Raw genomic sequence first — 23,829 nt, 5'->3', positions numbered from 1 at the left:
GAAATTCAGAGCAGCATGGGAAGAATTATATGAACTGATATAGGCACTGGGAACAGAACCCAAGAGAATAAACAATGATGATAGTAACTCAAATAAAGACCACACCAAAGGGCAGCCAAACTCTGATGAGCTGTAATATCCAAGCTTGGCTTCAAGAGAACAGACATTAAAACGTACTTTCCACCCCTCTCTAGAGGGATAAGGAAACATGTAGATGAAGAATCAATTAAACTCTCAATAAGTAAGATTGACTAGGAGGCTCTCTGAAACCATTTATGGTTCTAAATGTGATTTTTAGATTGTTCAGGTTGTCTCCTGTGTGCACTTTAATGTGTTGAATATCGAATTTTTGCCATTCTTATGAATTATAAGCAGTTTTAATTACAGGCAGTTAAGCACTTTTTTCTTAGTGCTCCATGTTATCTAGACTTGTAACGTTCTCAAATTATTCCTTGAGCCTAGATTGGAAAAGTTTGCATTGAAAACTGCAAGGAATTCCACGGAGTAAATATTACCTACAAACTCCAGTCTCTCAGCGTTAACTGCACTGCTCTGAACGTCATTACCTCCCCAGAAAGCACAACAGGGAATCTGTTTGTGAATGATACCTCCATGCTGCAAAGACCAGAATGCACAGGAATGAGATACGAGGTGTTTGCAACAGACAAACAGAGTAGGAAACAGGCGAAGACAACGCTTACTGTCTCGGTAGAAGGAAATTGTAAGTACACTCCTGGGACCTTTGCTCTCTACCTTTTTTTAAGTACTTATCATCCACCCGTACCATTCACATGATACTTATTCCCCGCTGAGTTGTATTGTAATTATTTACTTTCTTGTAACTTCCCCAGCTGCATTGTAGTTTACTGCCATGAGATTGTAAATTCCATCTTCACTGTCGTACTCTATAGCAGTCTTCATAATTTTGTGAAATTTGACCCAATATTTTCTCCATTATTTAGACTGCTTTCTCTGTCTTCCACAATGTCTTATATAAGGTACCAGAATATATAGATTGCTAAAGATATTTATCAACTGCATCTGTTAATAAGCATTCATTAAGTTCTTATCGTGTGCCAGTGTATACTGTACTGAATTCTAGGGTTACAAAGAAAAAAACAATATAGTTCTTGGTGGGAGGCATAATAGGTAAATATATATATATATGTATATATATATATATATATATGTGTGTGTGTGTGTGTGTGTGTGTGTGTATAAGACATGTTAAAATCAAACACAAAGTCATCTTATAGAGAAAGACACGAGCAACAGGAGATGAGGTGGGGAAGGATCCAAAAAGGACTTTGGTGAAAGTTGGCATGTGAGTTAAGTCTTGAAGAAGGGGATGGAGGGTGTGGTAGACGAGCATTCTAAGTTTACGAGTGGGAGAGGGAAGATAAAAACATCATGCCTGAGTAAGTAATAGCAGGTAGGAGCATATGGATAGACAATAGGAAGTGTGTAAAGGAATAATGTACAAGTCAATTGGAAAGTTAAGATGCGGTCAGATTGTGAAGGGCTTTAAGTGCTAGACACAGGAGTTTGTATTCGATCGCAGAGATAACAGAATCACTGAGGTTGAATAAGATCAAGACATGGTCAAATTGGTGCTGTAGGAAAATTCTGTAAAGGCTGGAGTGAGTAGAAAGAGATGTGAGTCCAAGAGATTCATTGGAAGACTAAGGAAATAGCTGATGAGCTATTGTGGTGGATGCATGAGTGAAGAGAAGGGCATGCATACAATAAACATTTTGAAGATACCAACCAAGAAATCACTGGATGCGTCAGGTGAGGATGAGAAAGTTCAGAAGTTCGAAGGAGGCAAATTTGGAAGAAGGTCGGAGAGGGGAAGATAATGAGTTCTGTGTTACCTGTTGGATTTGAGATGTCTATAGGACATCCAGTAAAAAAAAAATGCTTAAAGGGCAATTGGCTATATAGACTAGAGCTTAGGAGAGAGATGAGGGTGGGATGTAGATCTTTGGGAGTCATCTATATAGAGATGAGTTGAACCTGTTGGAGAACATGGAGAGAAAGGAGAAGAGGGCTGAGGACAAAGTCTTGGGGTATGTCAGCATTTAGTAGACATGATGTGAATGATGATCCAGCAATGGTGATGGAGAAGGAGTGGTCAGAAGACAACTGGAGAAGTAAGAGGGAAGAGCAGCATGAAAACCCAGAGAAGAGAGAATGTCCAAGTGGAGAGAGAGGTCAGCAATGCCAGATGCTGCAGGGAGGTTGGGAAGGATGAGAACTGAGAAACGTCTGTAAGATTTGACATGTAGAAGATCATTGGTAACATTGCCAAGAATACTGTCAGAGGAATGATGATGTTGGAAGCCAGATTGCAAGGAGTTAAGAGAGTAAGAGAGAATAAGTGTTGGCATCAAGGGGATTTGACTTTCTTAAATAGTTTGGCAGAGAGAGGAGGGTTTTGTTAGTGGAGATTGCTAGTAGGAATGGCAGGATCTAATGAGAGTATTTTTGATAATGGAGGAAATGGACATGTTTGTAGGCAGCAGGGAAGGAGATTGATAGGAAGATATTGAAGATTAGGAATGGGAAAGGATGTGTCAGGATGCTGGAGAAGATGGGAAGGTGGGTAGGATCAAGTAGAGACATTGACCTTGTTTAGTAGAAGGATCACCTCATCATCAGAGACTAGAATAAAGGAGGGGATAATGAGTCAAGAAATTATGAAGGGGAGGAAAAGAGAAGAGGGAAATCTTATCTATTGGCTTCATATGAAATACAGTCCTTAGCTGAGAGGTTGATGGGAGGGTTGATGTGGGAGCTTTGAGAAAAAAAATTGGAACATCCACTTGGATGAGTTGGATGAAGGATCAGGTGGGGAAGAATCTCTAAATTCATCAGTTCTTTAATTGTAGAGAGTTTCATCCATTGCAATCTGGCTTCCAAGTTCATCACTCAACTGATACTGCTCTCTTCCAACTTAGCAATTCTTTGACTTTCAGCAATGAGGATGCAATAAATACTGAATAACAGCGATGTGCAGCGGTCCTGGTTGAAACAGTTGTGTGGCATCCTCTAGGTCCATTCAGTAGTAAAGGAGTAGGGGTGTTAGAAGCCAAAAATGGGAACAATCCAGGGTTAGCATTTGGCAAGGCTCCAGAGGGAACAGGGCAAGAGAACATGGGATTTGAGAATAGATAATAGCCAAATTAAACTGTTGAATTGAATGAATGGAACCCTTTTGATTCATTATCAGAAACAACGCTTGATATATAGGAGACACTATTTCAATGCCTTTTCCTTCTCCCTTACCTCCTAGTATGCAGCATTATACAATAATCTGTCTTGTCTTTGTGATTTTTCACACAATGGCCCCGATTTCTGAAATTCACTCCTTTCTCACCTTTGCTCCTCTTAGAAGCTTTAATTTCCTTCAAAGATCAGTTCAGACATTCCCTCCTTAGTGTGGTTTACCCAGTTTCCCCAGTTGCTGGTGCCTCACGACCCAAAAAACATCTTATATTTATTTTGTATGTGTTTGGCATGCACTTACATGTGTACATGTGGTCTTGCCCAATAGATTGTAAGATGTTTGAAGGCAAAGACTGTTTCATGCTTTTCTTTGTATCCTTACCACCTGAGCAAATGCCTGGCATGTGGTAGGTGTTTGATAAATACTCGTTGGTGACTTTAATGGACCTTTTCTGAACATTCTCAATTGAAATTATCTTCATTAGAATCTAGGTACATTGATTTCAATGTCTCTTGACCTGAGTTTGATAAGTGCCATTTCTTGGAAGCTTGGTAGGAATGGTCATTGGCCTGGAAGACGTTGAAATTCAAAGGCTAGATTGCACACTTGAATCCCATGATCAGTACCATGCTTTGTATTTTTGCTGTTCTCACAGTTTTCCCTGAGGAGGAGGGCTGTCCCATTTCATGTGCTGTGAACAAGAGACGTTTAGAGTGTGAAGAGTGTGGTGGCTTGGGCACTCTGATGGGCACATGCCAGTGGAGACAGGGAGATGGTAAAGGTAAGCTGCCATTGCTATTTGTATTGTTTAGTCAAATCCAGTCAGTAAACCAGGTACCAGTGTAGGCTAAGTACTGGATTACTTGCTATGCCATTGTTTTTTCTTCATTGGTCTGATTACTGAAGGAACAGGAAGGATGCAGTGTCTTTTACTTGTTCAAGGAAGGCTGGGACATTCCAACATTAAGTTGGAACATGGTGGAATTTTATAAATAAGGTTGACATTTTTTTTTCATTTCAGGAAGACTCCTGACTAGAGTCTTGGCCTAGGAAAGGAAGATGAGAGGGGAAGAATTTTGCTTTATTTTCCCTTTTTTGTTGATTCTTTGGAAGCAACTGAGCTAGCAGGTGAAATGTGAGAAGCTGAGCAAGAAGGGATAATGTGGGCCAAACATTTAGTAGCACAGTGGCAGTAATCAGAATCTCCCTGCTAGAATTCAGAATTAGCATGTAGGGATGCTAAGAACCCTTGACTGGCCAGCAAGGAACGTGATTTCTCACTGTGATTTTGCTGCTCTTTAGTTGTATGACCTTAAACAAGTCTCTGCCCTTCTCTGGACCTTGATTATTTATCTTCAAATAGAGATGATAGGGCTGTTTGAGATGAGAAGATTCTGAATAATTCTGTGAAATAGAAGATGTCCAAGGGCATTTGTTCCGTCTCTAGGAATTTCTAAGAACTATTCGACCTGCACGCCGAGCCTCAAGACATGTCCTGATGGTATCTGTGACGTCGTAGAAAGTCGAGATCTTCATATCTGCCCTCAGGATTGCATACGTATGAAACCCTTGCAGACCATTGTCCCCCCAGAATAGAGCCCTGGTGGCCTTTCTTGGCCCCATGTGCATTTTTACCTTTGCTTAATGGTTCTCTCCATCTGTCCTTTCATTCAGTCCTGTTCAGCAGAGGAATATACAGGAGGAAAAGGAAAGTCCCTTCCCCCAGAGAGCTTCTAGGTTAATGGGGGATGGAGAGGGACGCATGTGTATACAAATATCCAGGATGCACATGCTTGTTTCTTAACAGTTCACATGCTAACCTACCTTGCCTCCTTACTTATTTTCATGTAACTTCTGTGGTTTGCTTTTCTCTCATCCTCCTCCTCTTCCCCACCTCCCCCAGCAGCAGATTGAGTTTCCTGGAGTCAACATTAGTCTAAGAACCCAGAGACCAGGATTATTTCCCTTGCTTTTAGCTTCAACTGCATGACCATAAGTCACTTATTCCTTCTGTGCCTCAGTTTTACTATTTTTCCAAGTGGGGATAGTTATTCCCATTGTAATGAAATTTAGAAATGAAAGCCTTTGGAGTTCTCTGAAGCCCAGCCTCTGTGTAAATATAGTAGTGGCAACTTTGCCTGTGGTGAAGTGTCCCCAGTTCTGTTGAGTAAAGCCCCTCCCTATGTGTCTTAAATGGGAGAGCATAGCTGCACACCCGTGACTGAGATGATGTCTGTGTCTGATTAGGGGGAGAGATTATTGGTGGTCATGAAAGAGGGGAATGGAAGGGAATCAAGGCCGGATATGGAGTCTGCAACTGCTTCCCAGAAGAAAAGAAGTGTTTCTGTGAGCCTGATGATGACAAAGGTTAGAACAAGGAGGGCAGCACTGGGGTGGGCTTGGGGGTGGGGGTGGGGTCTCCCTCTAGCGCTTATCCCTGGACAAAGCCACGTGGATTGAGGAGACAGTGCCCTCCTTAGGAGTAGTAGCCAGCTCTCAAATGCAAAGGAGAATCCTGGAGGGAAGCTTCAGTGTCATTAGGTGCCCCAGGCTACAGGCAACAAAGCATTCAGGCTAAACACCAGACTGAAATGTTTATTAGTTTATCAGTATTTTTTGTTTATATGAAAACCATACTGATGCCTAGCTTTCTCACTTCCTTAACTGAGCACTTTCTGCCTTCTCCGGGACCGGGGATTCCTTCTAGGGGAGATAGAGAAGTTTGACAGCCTCTTTTGGGAGGATTTTTTTTAAATCTATTTGTCACACATCAATTATTTATTAAACTGATGTTCACCAACATACCAGGGCAGGGGTCTGGTCCTCTGTCTGTGACAGAAAATGTTTGTTCACTAGATGACATGAGGTCAGGGCCTGGCACAGAGTAGTCATTTAATAAATGCCTATTGATTCCTTCACCACCATAACAGTGGGCCCCAAACGTATAACCCTAAAAAGTGCTGAGAAAAAGTTTTTATTCCAGTATGATTTTAGTTGAGCATTTATTGTAAGACTCAGCAATTCATGTTTATAAAGCTCTTGAAGGTTTGCAAAGTAATATCCTCATGATCCTGTGAGGAAGTTTCATGTGTATGGTCATATTCTTGTTTTGGGTCCCAGAAAGCTTAGACTTGAAGGGTTCCCCTCAGCTTGCTTGTTTATAATCGTGTAGCTTTTAAATATCTACTGGCTTGAATTTGAACCCAGGTCTCTTGACTGCCAAGTTCAGCACTTTTTCCACTACACCGTTCTGACTTCCTATTATCTAGCCAATGTTACAGCTTAAAGTTCAGATAGTAAATACCATCAGAGGACAGAGGAGAGAAAAATCATGGTCAGCTGAAGCCTTGCAAGATGGTCTCATGGCAGACTTGGGCCTTGGAGGATGAGGGAGACTCAGGTGGGTGAGGAACTCCTAAGTGAGAATAGGACATTAAGACCTGAACAGACAGTGTTCAGAAGAATTGTCCAAACAGATGAGGCAGCTGATGTGTTCCTAAGAAATCAGTTTGTGAGAGTTTCATTTTTCTGTGTTCCAGAAGCTACTCACTAGAAGCAGACAGTCATGAGGCAGTAAAGGGCCTAACAGGAAGGAGACCAAATAAACAGGAATCACCCAAGCCAGAAATTATGTGTTAATAGTTATTATTATTGGCTAAATATACCATGTGAAAGTTTAATTTAGACCCAGGCTAGAACAGAAAAACTTTCCCAGTACCATGTGGGATCCCACATTTGGGTCCCATGGTTAGCTCAACATACTGTGAATGAAACACTGCCCCCTTATTCTCTAACAAATGGAAACCAAGCCTCTTGGGCCCTTTGGTTTGTACATCAGACCAGACTAATACTTGTGTTGTTAGAGTAATGTTCCAAACCCTTAGGGCCACTGGGTGTTATAATCAAAGCTCCCATAATGGCACCCAGATGACATTTATTTTCCTTCATGGGAAGACGAAATAATGGAATGGGGGAAGGAAGGGAAAATTCCACTCTGCAATGTCCATTTTTTTCTGGCTTCCACATATCACTGACTGAGAAACTCAGGAATGTTCTCCTTCACCCTTCTTGACTTCCCCTACTTAGCCAAACTTTTTATTTCTTTCAAATTTTGCACTATCATTGTGGAAAATGCTGCATAAGCCAAAGGTCTATGTGTGACTCACACCACCACCCCCATGTCCTATGTACACATACACACACACCACACAGACTCAGGCAGAGAGAAGTTCACTGTAGTAATGTGAAAAATGAATACAAGCCAGGTCAGAAGAAAGGAAACGAGATGAGCTAGCACTGATGTTGTCAAAAAGGAGCTTAGAGATCTGATTGTCTAAATCCTCCATGTTGCACGTGAGAATCCACGTGAGAAGTCCAGAGTCACACAGCTAGTCAGTGATAGAACTGCCCTGATTCCCTGGGCTGTGCTGGTTCCAAAACACCACATGAATTCTTTCCCTGATTTACCTTAGATACTTACCTATTCATTTTACCTTGGGCAGGATATTTAACATACCTAAGTCTTGTTTTCCCTACCGCAACCTTGGGAAGAAGGTCATAACAAAATGAACCTTGCAGGTTTGTTGTGCATATCAGATGAGATAATGTTTGTAAAGTACTTTGCAAAACTTTAAAGTGCTAATATTGACCTCTCTTTTGTTTTTTTTTTTTTTTTGGACAGAACTGTGATTTTCATCTGTGTATTAAGTTATCAGTGAACAAACCCCCTCTCCCAGTGCAGATAGACAGTTCTCCTAGAATTTATACGGAGTTGCTATAAATATTTTAGGACATACAGGTTCTTTTCCTTTTTCCCTAATCATCTTGGGATGACAGTTCTTACAGATTGAACAAGCTTTTTATACATTTGAGATGAGACCTTTATCTGAGAAGCTGTCTGTAAATTTGCCCTTCCAATTTTCTGCTTTCCTTCTGATCTTGGCAACATTGGTTTTATTTATACAAACCCTTTTTAATTTAATGTAATAAAAATCATCCATTTTACACCTCACACTACCCTCTGTCTCTTGTTTATTCATAAATTGTTTTTCCATAAGCCTGATAGCTAACATGTTCCATGTTCTTCAAATCTCTTGTAAAATCCTCCCTTATATATAAGGGAAGCCATCAAAGCATTTCAGTCATATGAAAAAATGCTCTCAATCATTATTGCTTATTAAATTAATGCAAATTAAACCAACCTTGAGGTACCACTTTACATGTATCATATTGTTCCAGGCACTCAGGGGCCACAGGGCCACATGTGTAGCCAGTGGAAGTCAGAAGCAGGTCTACCACTGGTCATCTTAGCTCAGAAGCCAGATTCAGTAGCCCTACCATGCCACCTCTCACAGGTGCCAACAATTAGTACAAAAATTAGTGTAAAACTCAGAGCAGGGGAGCCTAACTTTCTTCACACTTCTTTTCTCACAGAACCGCTGTGTGATGAAGTCTGCAGGATGGTCATTGCTGTGGCCATTCTCTTCTCCTTCATCTTCTCCGTGCTACTCTCTTCCTACTTCATCCGCCGCTACCACAAGAACTCCCACAAGCCACCCATTGCCTCCGCAGAGATGACTTTCAGGAGGCCTGCTCAGGCCTACCCCATCAGTTATTCTTCGTCCAATGTTCGTCGGCCATCCCTGGACTCCATGGAGAACCAGGTCTCAGTGGATGCCTTCAAAATCCCTGTAAGATTTCAGGCAGAGATAGAGTGGACAACTGTGTCCTGTCTGTGGGTTCTGGGGCTGTGGTAGGTTTTCTGTGCTTGTGGTTTGGTTGGTACTAAGGTGATCAAGGTTGTGGTACTTAGTTGAGGGCAAGACAACCCAAAGCTGCTCATTTGGGTGAAGATCAATCCTCAGAAAACTCCTTTTTCTGATCTTGTATGTCTGTTCTGGGAGTTCTCAGAATGAAGTCTATTGAGGGATCATTGTGGGATGATAGACTGAGAACTCAAAGGGACCTTAGAGTCTATTTCTGACATTTTACAGATGAGGAAACTGAAACCCAAAGAGGACAATTAACTTGTTCTGAGACATATTAGGTAGTAAGTAGCTAGCTGAGCCAGAATTTGAACCCATATCCGCTCCTTCTATGCCACATCACCTCCTGAATGCTATCTCTGGAAGGGACCTTATACATCATTTGTTGCAACTCTTTTTTTGTAGATGAAGAAATGGAGTATTTTGCCTCAAGTGGCAGAGCCAAAGTTAGAAACCAGATCTTCTGACTCATGGTCCAGTCTTCCTCCCTTTATACCACACTGCAACCAAGAAGTTAAGGCTGACTCTATATACACCAGTTTCCTGCCTGTTGAGATAGGGCTTAGAGAATGAGTTGAATATTACACTGAAAATCCCAGTGCGATGGTATTGCAACCTCAGCTGTTCTTCCAAAAACAGTCTTCTTCCCACACCCCATGGTACGGTGCTAAACAAGACCTGTTCCAGGGAAACTGCAAATGTTGGATTTAACAGAGCAGTCCGCCAGGATGTCTGTAGCTCAGTCCCCACTGCCACCCCCTCTCTTTTCTCAGTGTTTTTGCTATTCAGAGACAGGAATGGGACAGACAGTACTCATTTTCCCATCTTTCTTTGGTTAATTTCTTTGGGAAATTTCAGAAAAAAGGAAAACATATTTACCACAAAGATGCAAATACTAAATCAGTCCCTGATGCTTGTGTGACTAGTAGGCAAAACACATTTAAAATACTGGGTTTTATCCAAGCTCTGGAATGCTGCTGGGAATGGAACCAGGAGAGAGCTGTAGGTCTAGGGGAAGAGTCCCCTTATGGAAGAAACCCAGAATCAGTAACTTAGAAAAATACCACTGTGATTTTTAAGTGAAAAGAACACAAGGTTGGGAGTCAGGAGATTTAGAGTGGAAGGGAGGGACCTTAGAGACAGACCCTTCTTAGTCCAGCCCCCTCCATCTGACAGATGAGGAAACTGAAGCCAAGCCAGTCCAAATGACTTGCCCAGATCATTAATGCCCATTCTACTACTAATTAACTGGGTGATATTAACACAGCTGATGCCCTCTCTTTGCCAGCCTCTCAATCTGTATGCTGAAGATAATAATGCGAGCCTTATCTACCCCACAGGCTGATTGTGAAGCTCTAATGAGAGAATACTTGTCAGTTATAAATGACATGTATTTAATGATTTAAAGTCAGCAGGGTGGTCTATCTGCATTGTCTTATTTGAACTTCATAGCATCCCTGTGAAGCAGGTACTGTATGGATTATTGTACCTTTTTTACAGGTGAAGAAACTGAGATGAGAGATGAATTGACTTGCCCATATTAACATAGTTTTAGTTGGTGTCTGAGGCAGTATTTGAACCCAGGCTTTCTTGTTTCCAGATCTGACCCTGTTGTATATCTGACACTATGCTGCCCCTTCATGTAGAAGTTCTTTGAAAAAGTAAAAATGCTGTATGAATGAAAGGGATTGTTACTTTTATGTCTGCTGAGCTGCTTAGACCTTCCTCCTCCCAGGTGTCTTTTTGGCCTAAATCGCAATGCTGTGGAGTGAAAATTGTTCCTACTTTCTGTCAGAAAACACTGAGGTATGAAGGTAAGCTTACCTCAGCAGAGGCACCTATGGATCTGAGGCCATGTGCCCACTTCTAGTGCTCATCCTTTGGTGCCAGACTCAAAAGCATCAGAAGTCAGTTAAAATGTTTTGTTTTGAGCTTTAACTCTGGGTTCTCTGTCCTGTCCTGCAAGGAAATTGGATTTGTTATGAGGCCCTATAGAGTTCTCGGGATCCAGATTCGTTGGCCTTGTCCTGTTACCCACTCTCAGCCCTCCCACCTCCTTTGCCTTAGTTGCTAGCCCCATATTAGGTTCCCTGCTGGTTTGAGTGTGTCCAGAAGAAATTTCAGTCCCAGGAGACTATGGTATTAGTACAGTGCCTTGATCTGCAAGCTAACTGCCTGAGTCAGATACCACACTAGACAAGTTGTGTAAATGGGTAGTGGTTGTTTTCAGATTTAAAGTTTAACCCAAGAATGTTTCAGTCCCAAAAGGCATGAAAATATGTGGTAAGGATTTCTTCAAAGCCAGAAAAATTTAGAATCTTAAAAGTTGTGACAGGGAACTGTATTAGGAATGAGCTTGGGATCCATTTTAGGACTTAGTGGAAACTCTTTGTGTGTTCCCCACCCACCAGGCTCATTGCTTCTCTGTCCTGGAAGACTTGTCATTGTTCCTCTTGACATGGAGGTGCTGTTTACAGGCTGTCTCCCAAACTTGATGTGTTTCCTGTTGAATTCCAAAGGGATGGTAAGGCTTTGGAGACTCCTTGCCAACTGGAACACTGTCTCTTTGTGGGCCTGAAATAGTTGACGGATAGAGTGTCTCTATGGCATCAAATCTTTGTTTACTTGAATTTCTTTGGTGTTTTATAGATCTCTCACCATCCTATGGTAGCAATGATTTGGCCTTTTTCGTTAACAGAGGACTGGTTGTCGATGATGAATCTCTTTAATTTGTTGTTGAGTTTTTTTGTTTTTTTCTTAAGAAAAAAAAGTTAAGACAGTTTGCAGCAGAGTTGCACAAGAAAAATGCAAAGGTAGTGTTTGGGTAAGCAAGCATCGTCCCTAGCAGCAGCAAAGGTATATCCTTGTTTCTTGGAGTGAAAGTAAAAATCTGGATATTTAGTTAAATTTTTCAAGCCTTTAAAGAATGCCTACTATGTGATTGACCGTAACAGAATAATAGTCTCTTGGATAGAAATAAAAGATCTGAGAAGAAAATAAAAATTTTAAGTAGCAAGAATGCATGATATGCCATTGAAAAGTGTTGGTCATGAAAGGCATATTTAACCTGGCTTTCCGAAGCTTGCTAGTTGTATGACTGACCAAATCAGTTTCCTCATTTGCAAAAAAGAGAAAGTAGCAACACTTACCTCATGGGGACATAATAAATAAAAATAATATTTGTGCATTATATTAAATATTAATTACTAATATCAGTGCCTTAGCATATACACACATGTACATGTGTATACATATTATGTATTTTGTTATATATAATTTTATATTCTATATTTTATAGTTATATCATAATTTATAGTATATGTCAGATATATGTGGTATGTGTATATATGTGGGGTTTTGGAGAGTTTGGTGGGGGTGACAGGGAGAGATGTCCAGACTAGAGACAGCACACACCATGCCAGTGTTAGAAAGTCCTAATATGGCAATGCCCTTCATTAATCCACATCAGTACTTCTGTAACCCCAAGTCTTAGAGTTGCCTGAGACATTGAGAAGTTTAGTTTAAATGACCTGCCCCAGCTTCTAGAGCTAGTATGTGTTAGAGGTAGTGCTTGAACCTTAGATCTTGCCTGTCTCTAAGCCTACCCTTTTATCTACTTTGCTCTCCTGGCACATAGTAGACATTTAAGATATGCTCACTGGATGGAATTGTCACTAATTTACCAAAGTAAGGGACTGATAAGAGAACACTTAAGCAACCATCATGAGTTTAAGTCAGTAGGCTTTGATGAATTTCATCCATGAGTCCTGAAAGAGGTGGCAGCTATGACTGCTAAGCTGACTTAGTGATCTTTGAAAGATGATAGACTCTATAGATGTTCCATAGGACTGCAAATGAGAGATGTTTCCAGATTTCCAAAAAAGGGAAGAGAATGGTGTCTTCATACTATAATGCAGAGTTTGACTTGGATTCAGTTGACCACTTCCAGAACATATTACTTAAGGGGTGGTTTATGAACATTTAGAAAGGCAAGTGGTCACCACTGAGTGCCAATATGATTTCATCACAACTAGTTTCTGCCAAGGTAACTTTGTTTCCTTTTTTTTTTTAAACTTGGGTTACTAGATTGATAGAGTCAGATAGAAGTGAAGTCATTTTCCCATGGCTTACACCGATAGGAAGTATCTGAAGAGGAATATTAATGTTGTACAATTCTGTCCAATAACCATGCAAAAATATCACCCCCTTCAACTTGCCTATTGGTCAAGTATGACTTAAAAGAGTAGAAAGTTGATTGTTAATGATATACAAGGGGATTTTTGTAGTTATTCAGACTTTTTGGCCCAGAGATTATTTCTTTACTGCATCTCCCCAGGAGAAGTCAGGAAAATCTATAAGCAAAGGAACAAGGGTGATAGTGCTGCTTGGGGTCTGTGAAGATGAAGAGACCTTTTATAACCTGTGCATGCATTTGTCATGTAGCAGTCCTGATGCTGGCCCAAGGAAGCTTCCTAGAGGAAGGTCTTTGTTTTACTTCACTTTTTGTAGATGAAGCTCCCTTATGATGACTTGATGCATAAACTCCTCATATTGGATCCCATCCTCTTAACCAAAATCCTCTTGACACTAATGATTTTAGTTTGAATTATGTCTCTTCAGTAGGTGATTTACAGAATTACTGACAGAATTCCCTCTCTGCACATCAACCCTCTGCAGAGCGATGGGCATCAATATTTTCAAAACTTTTTGTTGGCAGTTATTTCATAAGTTTCTTTTTATTTTCCTGTTATCACCTTATCCTTCTTTCCTCTTAATTTTCCTCTCCTCCCAATTCAGGAGGATCCAAAGTGGGAATTTCCTCGGAAGAATTTGGTTCTTGGAAAAACCCTAGGAGAAGGAGAGTTTGGAAAGGTCGTCAAGGCAACAGCTTTCCGACTCAAAGGGAAAGCCGGCTACACCACTGTGGCAGTGAAAATGCTGAAAGGTACCTTCCTGTCCACAGACTTTTATTAAAGATTTTGATTAGCCACCCCTGACTATAAACACACTGGTAGGATTTGGATGTGTGGATGGTTTGGAGGCAGGCCCTGCTGCTCTATGCCAGGTCTCCAGCAGTTCTTCCTGAAGCCCATTTATTTATATTCCAACATTTCCTAACGAGAGGGAATTCAGATGGTGCCAGGATGATGTAAGCCTTAGTTTCCACTGGCCTGGGCTTAGGTCGTGCAAGGAAACACCAAGATGCTTCCAGAGGACTAGGAGTTCTTTTTTTCTACTCCTGTAGGGGGAATATACTTAGTTAAAATCAGTCATTTATACAGGCAGCTCTGCTTGGAGCAGATGTTGATAGAGACTTTTATTACAGACTTCTACCACAATAAGAAATTCCATTGATCAGGAAGGATATTACCCCAGGTGACAATGGTTGTGGTGAGAGCCAGAACTCGCATTCCAGGGGAAATATTAAAAAGGGATACTCATCATACTTCTCCCTCTGCTGTTTTCATTTACTGAAGAATTCCTAGTTTCAGATAGCACATTTGATGGAGGTAGAGGGAAGTTTAGAAAGCAACTCACCTGAACGTTGCATCTGATTACTCCAGAGAAGCAAATATACTTCAATGTTAAAATTACAGTAGTTTGAAGAGTACTTGGTGAGCAGCTTCTTACGTGTCCTTAAACTTAGAATAGCATAGTAAGGGAAATTTATTTCCAACACAAAAATAACCCCTTGCATGACATTTTAACTGAAATGTTCATTGTCTTTATGAGTCTGCTAAATACCTTTAGACATTTACAAGAGATCTGGGTGATTTCATCATCAATAAAGCAGGGCTGAGTCCATCCAAATGGATGGTTACAAAGTAACGGCTCTTTATTCCAGGTGATTTAACAGTTAATTCTTGTTGCAATTAGCTAGGGCAGAATTAATGCCAGCTGGGAGAGATGGGATGGTGTATGGAGAGCTAGGTTTTAAGTGTACTGTTCTAATAAATTAGTGTGGCACTTCCAGTAATTGCCCAGCTGGTAATGAATTTTTGTGGCACACAGAGAAATCACCATCATAAATGCACCATAAAAACTTGTCTTAAATAAGGTCATGTTCCAAGGAGTTACAGCAACTGCCAGGATAGGGATTTGTTTATGGTTTATTGGGGTTTTTGACTTTCTCAATCACCACCTGACTGCCATAGAGTACTTGCCAAAAATGGATTTGAGATTGGGAGAGGAAAAAATTCCCACTCATTTTCCCAGCATGATTTGTTCTGTGATAGATATGGTCACAGGAATGCTAATTATGCGCGAAGAGTGCTAGTTAAACATACAACTCCAGCATTTTAGGCATTAAAATTACTCTCCACTGCTATTTACCTTTCAAACAACTAATCCTCACATGGCAAATGAGCTCGTACGTTACTTTCAGGGAGAGCCAAGACATTAAACTCCCTTTTCCAGAAAACCCTTAAGCAGCAGCAGCCTTGGAGAAACTTCTTTCTCTGGGTTTGAGTCTGTAAACCCCTAAATCTCTGTCAGATATGCAGTATGGATCAGGCACAAACACCAGTCAACATGGAAAATGATGCAGAATTTTGCATGTTAGTAGGTTGGAATGATAGCAATGCAGAGCCCAAAGATGGTGGCAAAATCTGCTGATTTTTCATATTTAAATGTTTCCCTGACAGCCAGTACGGGATGCAATGGGGAATGAAGGGCACTCTGGCAATTTTTTTTAAATTGAAAAAAGTGTTATTAACATGAGGTGTTGGTATCATTTTGCCCCCTCTGCCCACTCTTCCTGCTATTTATATTTTTATCTCTAGATTAAGGCAATTCCCAGTATCAAGGTGATAGCCACCATAAATATGTGACTCCTCATTAGGTTAACATCATCATGGGCTTGTGAAGCAGAGAGGGGCTGGGCTGGAATTGGGGAGGACCAGAGGAGCCTGTTTTTTAACCTGCTTTCTTTACAATGCTTTTCAGAAAATGCCTCTCCAAGTGAGCTCAAAGACTTGCTGTCAGAGTTTAACCTGCTAAAGCAGGTCAACCACCCCCACGTTATTAAACTCTATGGAGCCTGCAGTCAGGATGGTAAGGATTCCCGTGCTACGTGGTAGTAAAACAAATGAAGAAATCATACTCTTGGATGGAAGTTGGAGATTTGAAATGACTTGGAAAGTGAATTTTAGGCATCTTCTTTTTCTTGTACCATCTCTCTTATTCTCCATTTCTGCTCTGCCCTTCTCAATCGTCCTTTGGTTTTTCCTTTCATTCCCCCCTTTCACCCTCCTTCCAGCTCTCTCATTATCTTTCTTCCCTTTCTTTTCCTTCTTCCTCTCAGGATGGACAGACATATCCCTAAAACTTGCTTGGTTCATGGAAAGCTAAATTACTTTTCATAGATACTTGACATGGGCTTGCTTTTTGCCACCCTGATAAAACAAAGGCATTATTTCCTATTTTCTCAATGGCTTATGCTGCCTTATGCTGGCAGATGTTTTTGATCCCTTAGCATTTGGGGGGACTTTTCCTTTAATTTGTATACAGCGCATACTCTTGTGCAAGGTCTATGGGCCTTCAATTTATGGGTGCAAGTGTGCATATATACACACGCACAAACATATGTGCGTGTGCTAGCTATGCGAGCTGTATTTTCATGGGCAAACTACTATTTAGCCCCTCTAGGACACATTTTGGATTTCCTGCTGGTACTCTATGGTCTATAGGCTGTGTGATGTCACTGCATATTTATAATTCAGTTTCTTACAGAAAGCAAAACACAAGCTGCGTACTAGTTGGTGTCATTTAACTAATGTTGGATATTTTATATAGCTGTAGAAAGATCCATTTCTGAATTTCCTTACACTACTTCTGGCAGGAGCTTCTCCTCATGTAGTATAACACGATAATATGGAATGACAGACACTTAGAAGAGCAGTATATAAGGCTGTACAAGAATAACCCACATCTTTGGACCAATCAGCAAACATTTATTAAGTACTTTGTGTTTATCAGAACTGTATTCAGCACTAGTGATAGACAGATAAATATGAAGTAGCCCTTGCCTTCAAGATGCTTACATTCTTTTGGGGAAAACAATGTATAGATATAATATATACAAAGTAAATAAAGGGGAAATTGGGGAAACGCTGTGAGCTGTGAGGATTAGGAAAGGTGTCCTTCAAGGTGGCACTGTAGCTAAACGTTGAAGGAAATACTGTTTTCCTTATGTCAGAGAGCCCTCTGCCAGGATGTCAGAGAGCCCTCACTCACTATTTGATGAGGGTGCTCATAGCATACTGTGGATATGTTCATCAAGAGTCAAGGCAATTACAAGTAAAAAGTACATTTCTCTCTAGGAAAAATGCTTCTCTTCAGTCATGAATCTCCCAGACTGTGAGATTTTCTGCATAAAATCATTGAAACATAGAACATACAGCAGCCAGGACCCTTGGAGATCGTCTTGTCCAACCCCCTAGACTTACGGCTAAGGAGAGAGGCCCAGAGATTGTCCTGTACTCCCTGGGACAATCTGCCTGAAGTTCTGTTCTTGAGGCTGCCCCTGGAGGCCATCTTCATTTCCCTAGTGAGGGGGAGAAAATAAATATTATGGTGTCTGCTCCAAGGGCTGGGTCCTGGGAGAGTCCATAGCTGAAACCTAGCTCTCTACACCCTGAGGAGTCGCACTCCCTGAAACAGTTTTTGTCCACATTGCAGGGGTTAGGAAGATGCAGCTCCCCGCTCCTGCTGCTGTCACTATCTGGAAAATCTACATAAAATTTTTTGGTCCTCCCTTTGTACCAGAGAAGTCTGAATTGTTATGGTGTTAAAAACTCAATTATGTTGATGTTAATACAATACTATACGTATATTTTATACAAACCTTTTTGAGTTTCTAAGTTTTTCTGTGTTACTTGCTGGTCTTCTTATGTCGTCTGTGGCTTCCACAAAACTCCCCCCAAAATTCCTATTTAATTTCTTATGCCAACTTGTGATGTATTGAAATTTCAATGGAGAAAGTCGCAGCGTGGAAGTGATAACTATTGTTTGTTCTTGTGTGTCTCTTGGCTCCTGATGCAAATGCACCAGCAGCTTTCATTCTGGTGAACACTGCTAGGGCTCCAACTCTTCCTATGGTCATGAACTTCATGATCATTTCTGTCTCTAGATACTCAGTTGCCCAAGATTAAATGTGTATAACAAACATAAGAAATGGAGGTAGCCACGTTTTCGTAGCCTTCATGGCCAGCACCAGGAGGCAGACAGGGCAGCTGGGAACATGGAGAGGTCCCCCTCTTCTTTTCTTATGAGTCCTTCCACTCTCCCTCAGCATGTGTCTCTTTCTCTGCTAAGAGGCACCTGGATGTAATAGAAAGCTGGCCTCTGAGCCTATGAGAAAAATGCAGGTCCAAGGCCCATCTCTGATACTAGCTGTGTGACCCTGTGCAAATCACTTAACCTTTCAGTACTGTAAACAACTCTTTATAAGGCTATAGGGTGCAGAGAAGGTGTCATTGTGGTAGAAGGAGATTCCTCACCTGGGAATTTCCTATATCAATGAAATTGCAGGTCTAGTACCTATCCCCTGTATATATAATATATACACATATACAAGCACATATGTACATATACATATTATATATATGTATAAATATATAGATGTACATATACATTTCAATATGTACGTATACATACACATACACATGCCAATATGATAGCAACTTGCTTCCACTATCCTACAAGCAAGCCAAGTCCAGTCTGTCTTCTCCAATTCGGCCCTTTAAATACTTGAAGACAGTGTATCATGTACTCTGGGATTTCTTTCTCCTGCCTAAACCTTTCACACTTCACCCACCTCCATGACTAACCTGTGTGCCTTTGCCCTTTAGGACCTCTCTACCTGATTGTGGAGTACGCCAAATATGGTTCTTTGCGGAGCTTCCTCCGGGAAAGCCGGAAGGTGGGACCCAGCTACATGGGTGGTAATGGCAATCGGAATTCTAGCTACCTGGACAATCCAGATGAGCGGGCACTGACCATGGGAGATCTCATTTCCTTCGCCTGGCAGATTTCCCGAGGAATGCATTATCTTGCAGAAATGAAGGTACCGTGCTTACAGACTAGCCTTGCTGGATCTACAAGGAGAGCCATCTTTAAATGTCCTAAACTTTTGCTTACCCCTATCATAATCAGTGTTGTTCATCTCATCACATGCCACCTCTTGAATTATTTGGTATTGGGGAGTTTTTGCTGTTATCTTCTTTCTTCTAGCTTGTCCATCGTGATTTAGCAGCTAGAAATGTCTTGGTGGCTGAAGGACGCAAAATGAAGATTTCTGATTTTGGCCTTTCCCGAGATGTTTATGAAGAGGACTCCTATGTCAAAAGAAGCAAGGTAATTTAGTCAGGGATTTGTGAGGCTATTGAAGCAGTGGTAATACTTGACATTGGAAAAATATGTGCAGTAATGGCCAGAAAACTATTCCCAGTGTAAAGGGGATAAGAAGGCAGACCTGATAATTGTTTTGAGGCCTAAATGTAAGGATCAAGGTTCTAACCCCATCAGGCTACTTGCCCTCAGTTCAAAAATGGAAGTTTTCTTTAAATGCTTAACCCTGCTTACTGAATGAAGATGACTCTTGATAGACTTCCATTCATTGGAGATAACCGTGCCCAGGAAGGTCAAGTTGGTTCCAAGACACTATCACTTGACCAAGGGGACCTTCTAAATGTTGGATAATTGGATATATTTTGTATAACGAAGAAAAGGAGAAAGACTAAGACAGTTTTGTTTATCTCCCTTACCCTTTTAAACTGAAGGGAGAAGAGTTACATTTTGCCCTTTACACATAATCTTTTATTCTTTGCTGATCACAAAGAAAATACTTTGAAGTACATTCATGTTTCCTCTAAGTGTATTTTTAGTTATTATTTACTTTTTAAAAAATCACTATTTCTTTTGAAGGTCATCTAGTGCTGGGCTTTTTAAAAGTAATTTTCCTCGTCAGCTTCATCTTGCTTTTCTGGAGGGAAAGGTCACGCCACTCTTTCTATGTAATTATAACTGTTAGCTCACAAGAAGCTGAAATCAAATAAACAAGAGGGGATGACTCATACGTGCTAGAAAGTGTTGTGGAAGTAGTTTATAAGAACAGGAAACATCCCCCAAAGCAGGCGGCCTGAGGATCACTGTCCAGTGTGCTCAGGTGCAGGTGAAAAGGATGGGCAGGAAGCCCCAGGACTAAGGCAGCTTCATCCCAAGGAACCTGTCTTTAGTTCCAAATGACTTCTGGATTTCCGAAACCATGTTGAATGCTCAAAATACTACGTTATTTTATCATCCTGGGAAATCCTATTGGTTTTTCAATTTTTTTCAATGTAACCAGATGCATTTATCCTGCTAATTTTATTTACACTTTCTGCCTCAAGTCCCTGCTCTTAATTTCCCTGTGAAGGAAATGATGTTTCAGTAGCGTTGGGCAGTGGGGGGCAGGGTTTGCAGGAAGGAGAGGGGGCAAAATACAGTAAACATGCAAGGTATGATGAGTGTAGCCCGTCTGTGCTACATGTAATAAGTATCAACATAGTATTAGCATTAAAATGATCATGTTTCTTCATGAGGCTAGCGATGGGAACCAGAAAACAGAGCTACGTGAAATACTCCTTTTTGCTCCATGGTGCCAACAACTGACTTTTTTGGGTTTTGACTTAGTGAAGGCCATGGTTTCCTCTGATTATGTGTCTTTATCAAGCTGTTGCTACTAACTAAATATAAAGTGACGTGAAGAAACTCTGCCTGGTGACCAACTAGTTGAGGGTGCTTCTCTTGCTCCCTGCTTCCTTTACAAAAGGAGAAGAGTATATTTTTTTTACCGTAAAAGCTTTGAATCAAAAGAAAAAATAACTAGATTGACTGGTGACATGGGCAGGTGGTATCATCTCAAAGTCAAAATTTAATGTGACTAGATAGTTAAGAAAAGCATCAGGGTGTAATGGATGGAATGCTAAATTTGGAGTGTGAAGACCTATCTTTAGATCTGACACTTATCCTCTCTTAACCTCAATTTCCTCAAATGCAAAAATATGAATAATAATGCCCAAAGTATCTGCTTTGCAGAGTTGCTAAAGGGGGGACAATTAAGTAGGTAAGTGGATAGGGAGATTAAAGACATTAAGTGACATTGTTTACTCTGAGCCAGGCACTGTGTTAAGCATGGGGGATTCAAGTACAAACGGACAAGACAGTCCTTGCCCTCAAGGAGCTTATGTTCTGATGGTTTTCCTCCATGCTCTCCTATACCTCTCTATTAAATGAGTTCTCTCTGGCATAAGACGTCCTATGTGGCAGTGATAATCTCTTCCTTGGATGCTGCTCTGCACTTTACCACATGTTCATGGGATCATAGATTTAGTCGGAAGGTTTCTTAGAGGACAACTGGTCTAGCCCTCTCATTTTATGATTGGAAGGAGGTGTTCTGCTCAGTGTGATCACCTGGATCATCTTTTCACAGGTGGCGGTAAGTCTGAGTCCAGTTCTGGGAGTAGGGTGAAGTGGTCCAGAGGCAAATTAGTGGTAGAGTTCTGAACAGTCTAGAACAGCCCTCTTCTTTTCCATTTTAGACAGAGCCTGGTGCCACCCTTCACTCACCATGTTCCTTTTCCTACTTTGTAATTTCTTTTAGACAAAGGGGTTGGGAATAGGGGAAGCTGAGGGAGTGTACAATTATCCCTTCCAACTTCACCCATAGCAGTTTTGATATATTGTGGATAGGCATAGGAAGTTAAACAGGAATGTGGGGGGAGTTTTGCAGAAGCTGCAGTCAACACGCCAAGGTCAGCAGATGTCACAGAGCCTGTGACCAAATACTTAACCCAAATTTTACAATAAGGTACTGTAAACATCCCATAAAAGAAAAAGAAAAAAGTCAGTCTTCTTCTCTAGTATGAAAGGAGGGCCAAAAATTTTTGTGTAGATTTTCTAGATTATAGGGGCATTATGCCCCTAATCCCTTGGAAATGGAAGGGATAACTGTCTTTCAGTTTCTTTCTTATTCAGATAAGGGGCAGGTAGGCACAGTGAAAAGCCCTAAACAAATAGTGATGCTGACCAAGTCATTTCCTAGGATTTGGGCCTGAGTCTCCACATCTCTCAAACGTCTGAGCCTCAGTTTCCTTAAGTGATTTGCCCAAGGTCACCTAGGTTACTAATGACAGAACTAGAATCTGAACCCAGGTATTCTGTTAACTTCAAGACTCCTTTACTGCACCATGAAACTGAGCTTACAGAGAGTCTCCTGAATTGGCAAAATTAGATTGGATATTTGAATTACCTTTTAGTCAACAAGCATTTATGTAGAGCTTACTTTGTGTCAGGCTCCACTGAAAATCATTTCTTTCTTTGTTGTTAAACCTGTCTCATGCATTTAGATGTCTAATATTTCACCCAGATTGCTAAAGGTTACCCTACTCATCACATATGACCTTTCCACCTGGAATTTTATCAGTTGATTATAAGCCATATTAATGTCTTTGTCCTTTTTTTCCCTCCCATAGGGCCGTATTCCTGTAAAGTGGATGGCAATTGAGTCTCTTTTCGATCATATCTACACTACCCAAAGTGATGTGTAAGTGTGTATGTGTATGGACCTCTTAGTGAACCTAGCATATTCATTTAATACACCCATGTGTACATTGACTTTATATGTGGTTGGGTCTTTAATGAAATAGATAGTATAGTTCTAGGAGTGCATAGTCCATCATCTTTTTTTTTTTTTTTTTTCAGTTTTTGGTCATGCATCTGAGGTATGATAGTCAACTTCATGGTAGCTAAAGTTCTGATGACCATTGGTAGGGTACCTAAGAAGTGAGGTAGGGGGTCTCTGTTCAATCTCCTCCATTTTCAATACCTAGACCTCCTTTGTGGGTGTGCTGGAAATTCAGTGACAAATATATAGCCAACTTTATTCTTTAACATGAAACCTTTAGAACTAGGCTGATGGTCAAATTGTAAGGAGCAAAAAGAGTTGAATCTCAGGTTAAAATTAGTCTCTTGTTAAGGGGAGAGTATGGACTTGAGGTTCATGAACACTGTAGCTTCTGTTAAGCCCAGATTCTTAAAGTTTGGTGTTAGAGAAGACCATGAAAAAGGATGAATTGTCCAACAAATACACTTTGCAAACAAGAGGTGAAAAGATTTGTCGTTACTAACTTAATCACCTTTGAGGGTGTAGGGCAGCCATGCAGACTAGGACAGGCTCTCACAGGATATGATCCTTAAATCCAGAACTGGAAAGACCATCACGGGCCATCTGGACTAAGCTACCCATTCTTCAGATAAGGAAAACTGAGGACCAGAAAGATTAAATGACTTGCCTAAAGTCATCCAACAAGTCATAGGTAGTAAGTATCAGATACAGGATTCGAATTCGTATCCTGTAACTCCAGAGACATTTCTTTTCCCTCTGTACTGTACTATATCCTAAGAACCGGGACAGCCATTCTCTGAGACTGTATTTCCTTAGGGTTGGACATCTTCCTTGTGATTTAGTATGAATGAAAAATAGTTAAAGATTGTCCAAAATATGCTGTAAATCATGTTTGAAACTTACTTTAATACAAACTTTTTTTTTGTAAAGTGGTTTGTGGTAATTTTTTACCTAAGCAAATGAAATACTTGTAACTTCATTCCATTTTCCTCTATAATCAGTAACTTTCTCCTATGTTTGTTGATTTGAAGAGGTTTTGGGCTTTTTGTACTTGAGTGTGACTTATTGCCAGGAGTCCTTCAGTTGCATGAGCTTCTCATTTTTCCCTCCCCATTTCCACCAAATGGCAGCAGAATCAAATAAGCGTCTAAGCTGTCAGTGCGAGCCCT

The 23,829-nt window shown here is 40.8% G+C and overlaps 1 protein-coding gene across 1 annotated transcript in view; it reads left to right on the top strand.

Moving 5' to 3' along the window:
- RET (ret proto-oncogene) overlaps positions 1-23,829 on the top strand; it is a 152,719-nt gene that overhangs the window by 110,771 nt on the left and 18,119 nt on the right. The window contains 10 exon segments of the mRNA XM_072628013.1: positions 463-721; positions 3,885-4,010; positions 4,677-4,787; positions 5,477-5,596; positions 8,663-8,919; positions 13,792-13,939; positions 15,940-16,047; positions 18,846-19,060; positions 19,228-19,350; positions 22,509-22,579. Coding sequence (XP_072484114.1) covers positions 463-721; positions 3,885-4,010; positions 4,677-4,787; positions 5,477-5,596; positions 8,663-8,919; positions 13,792-13,939; positions 15,940-16,047; positions 18,846-19,060; positions 19,228-19,350; positions 22,509-22,579 — 1,538 coding nt within the window.

The sequence above is a fragment of the Notamacropus eugenii genome, chromosome 1 (assembly GCF_028372415.1).
Source record: "Notamacropus eugenii isolate mMacEug1 chromosome 1, mMacEug1.pri_v2, whole genome shotgun sequence".
In the NCBI taxonomy this organism is placed as follows: domain Eukaryota; kingdom Metazoa; phylum Chordata; class Mammalia; order Diprotodontia; family Macropodidae; genus Notamacropus; species Notamacropus eugenii.
The sequence above is the reverse complement of the archived record's forward strand: the minus strand, read 5'-3'. Positions and strand labels throughout refer to the sequence as shown.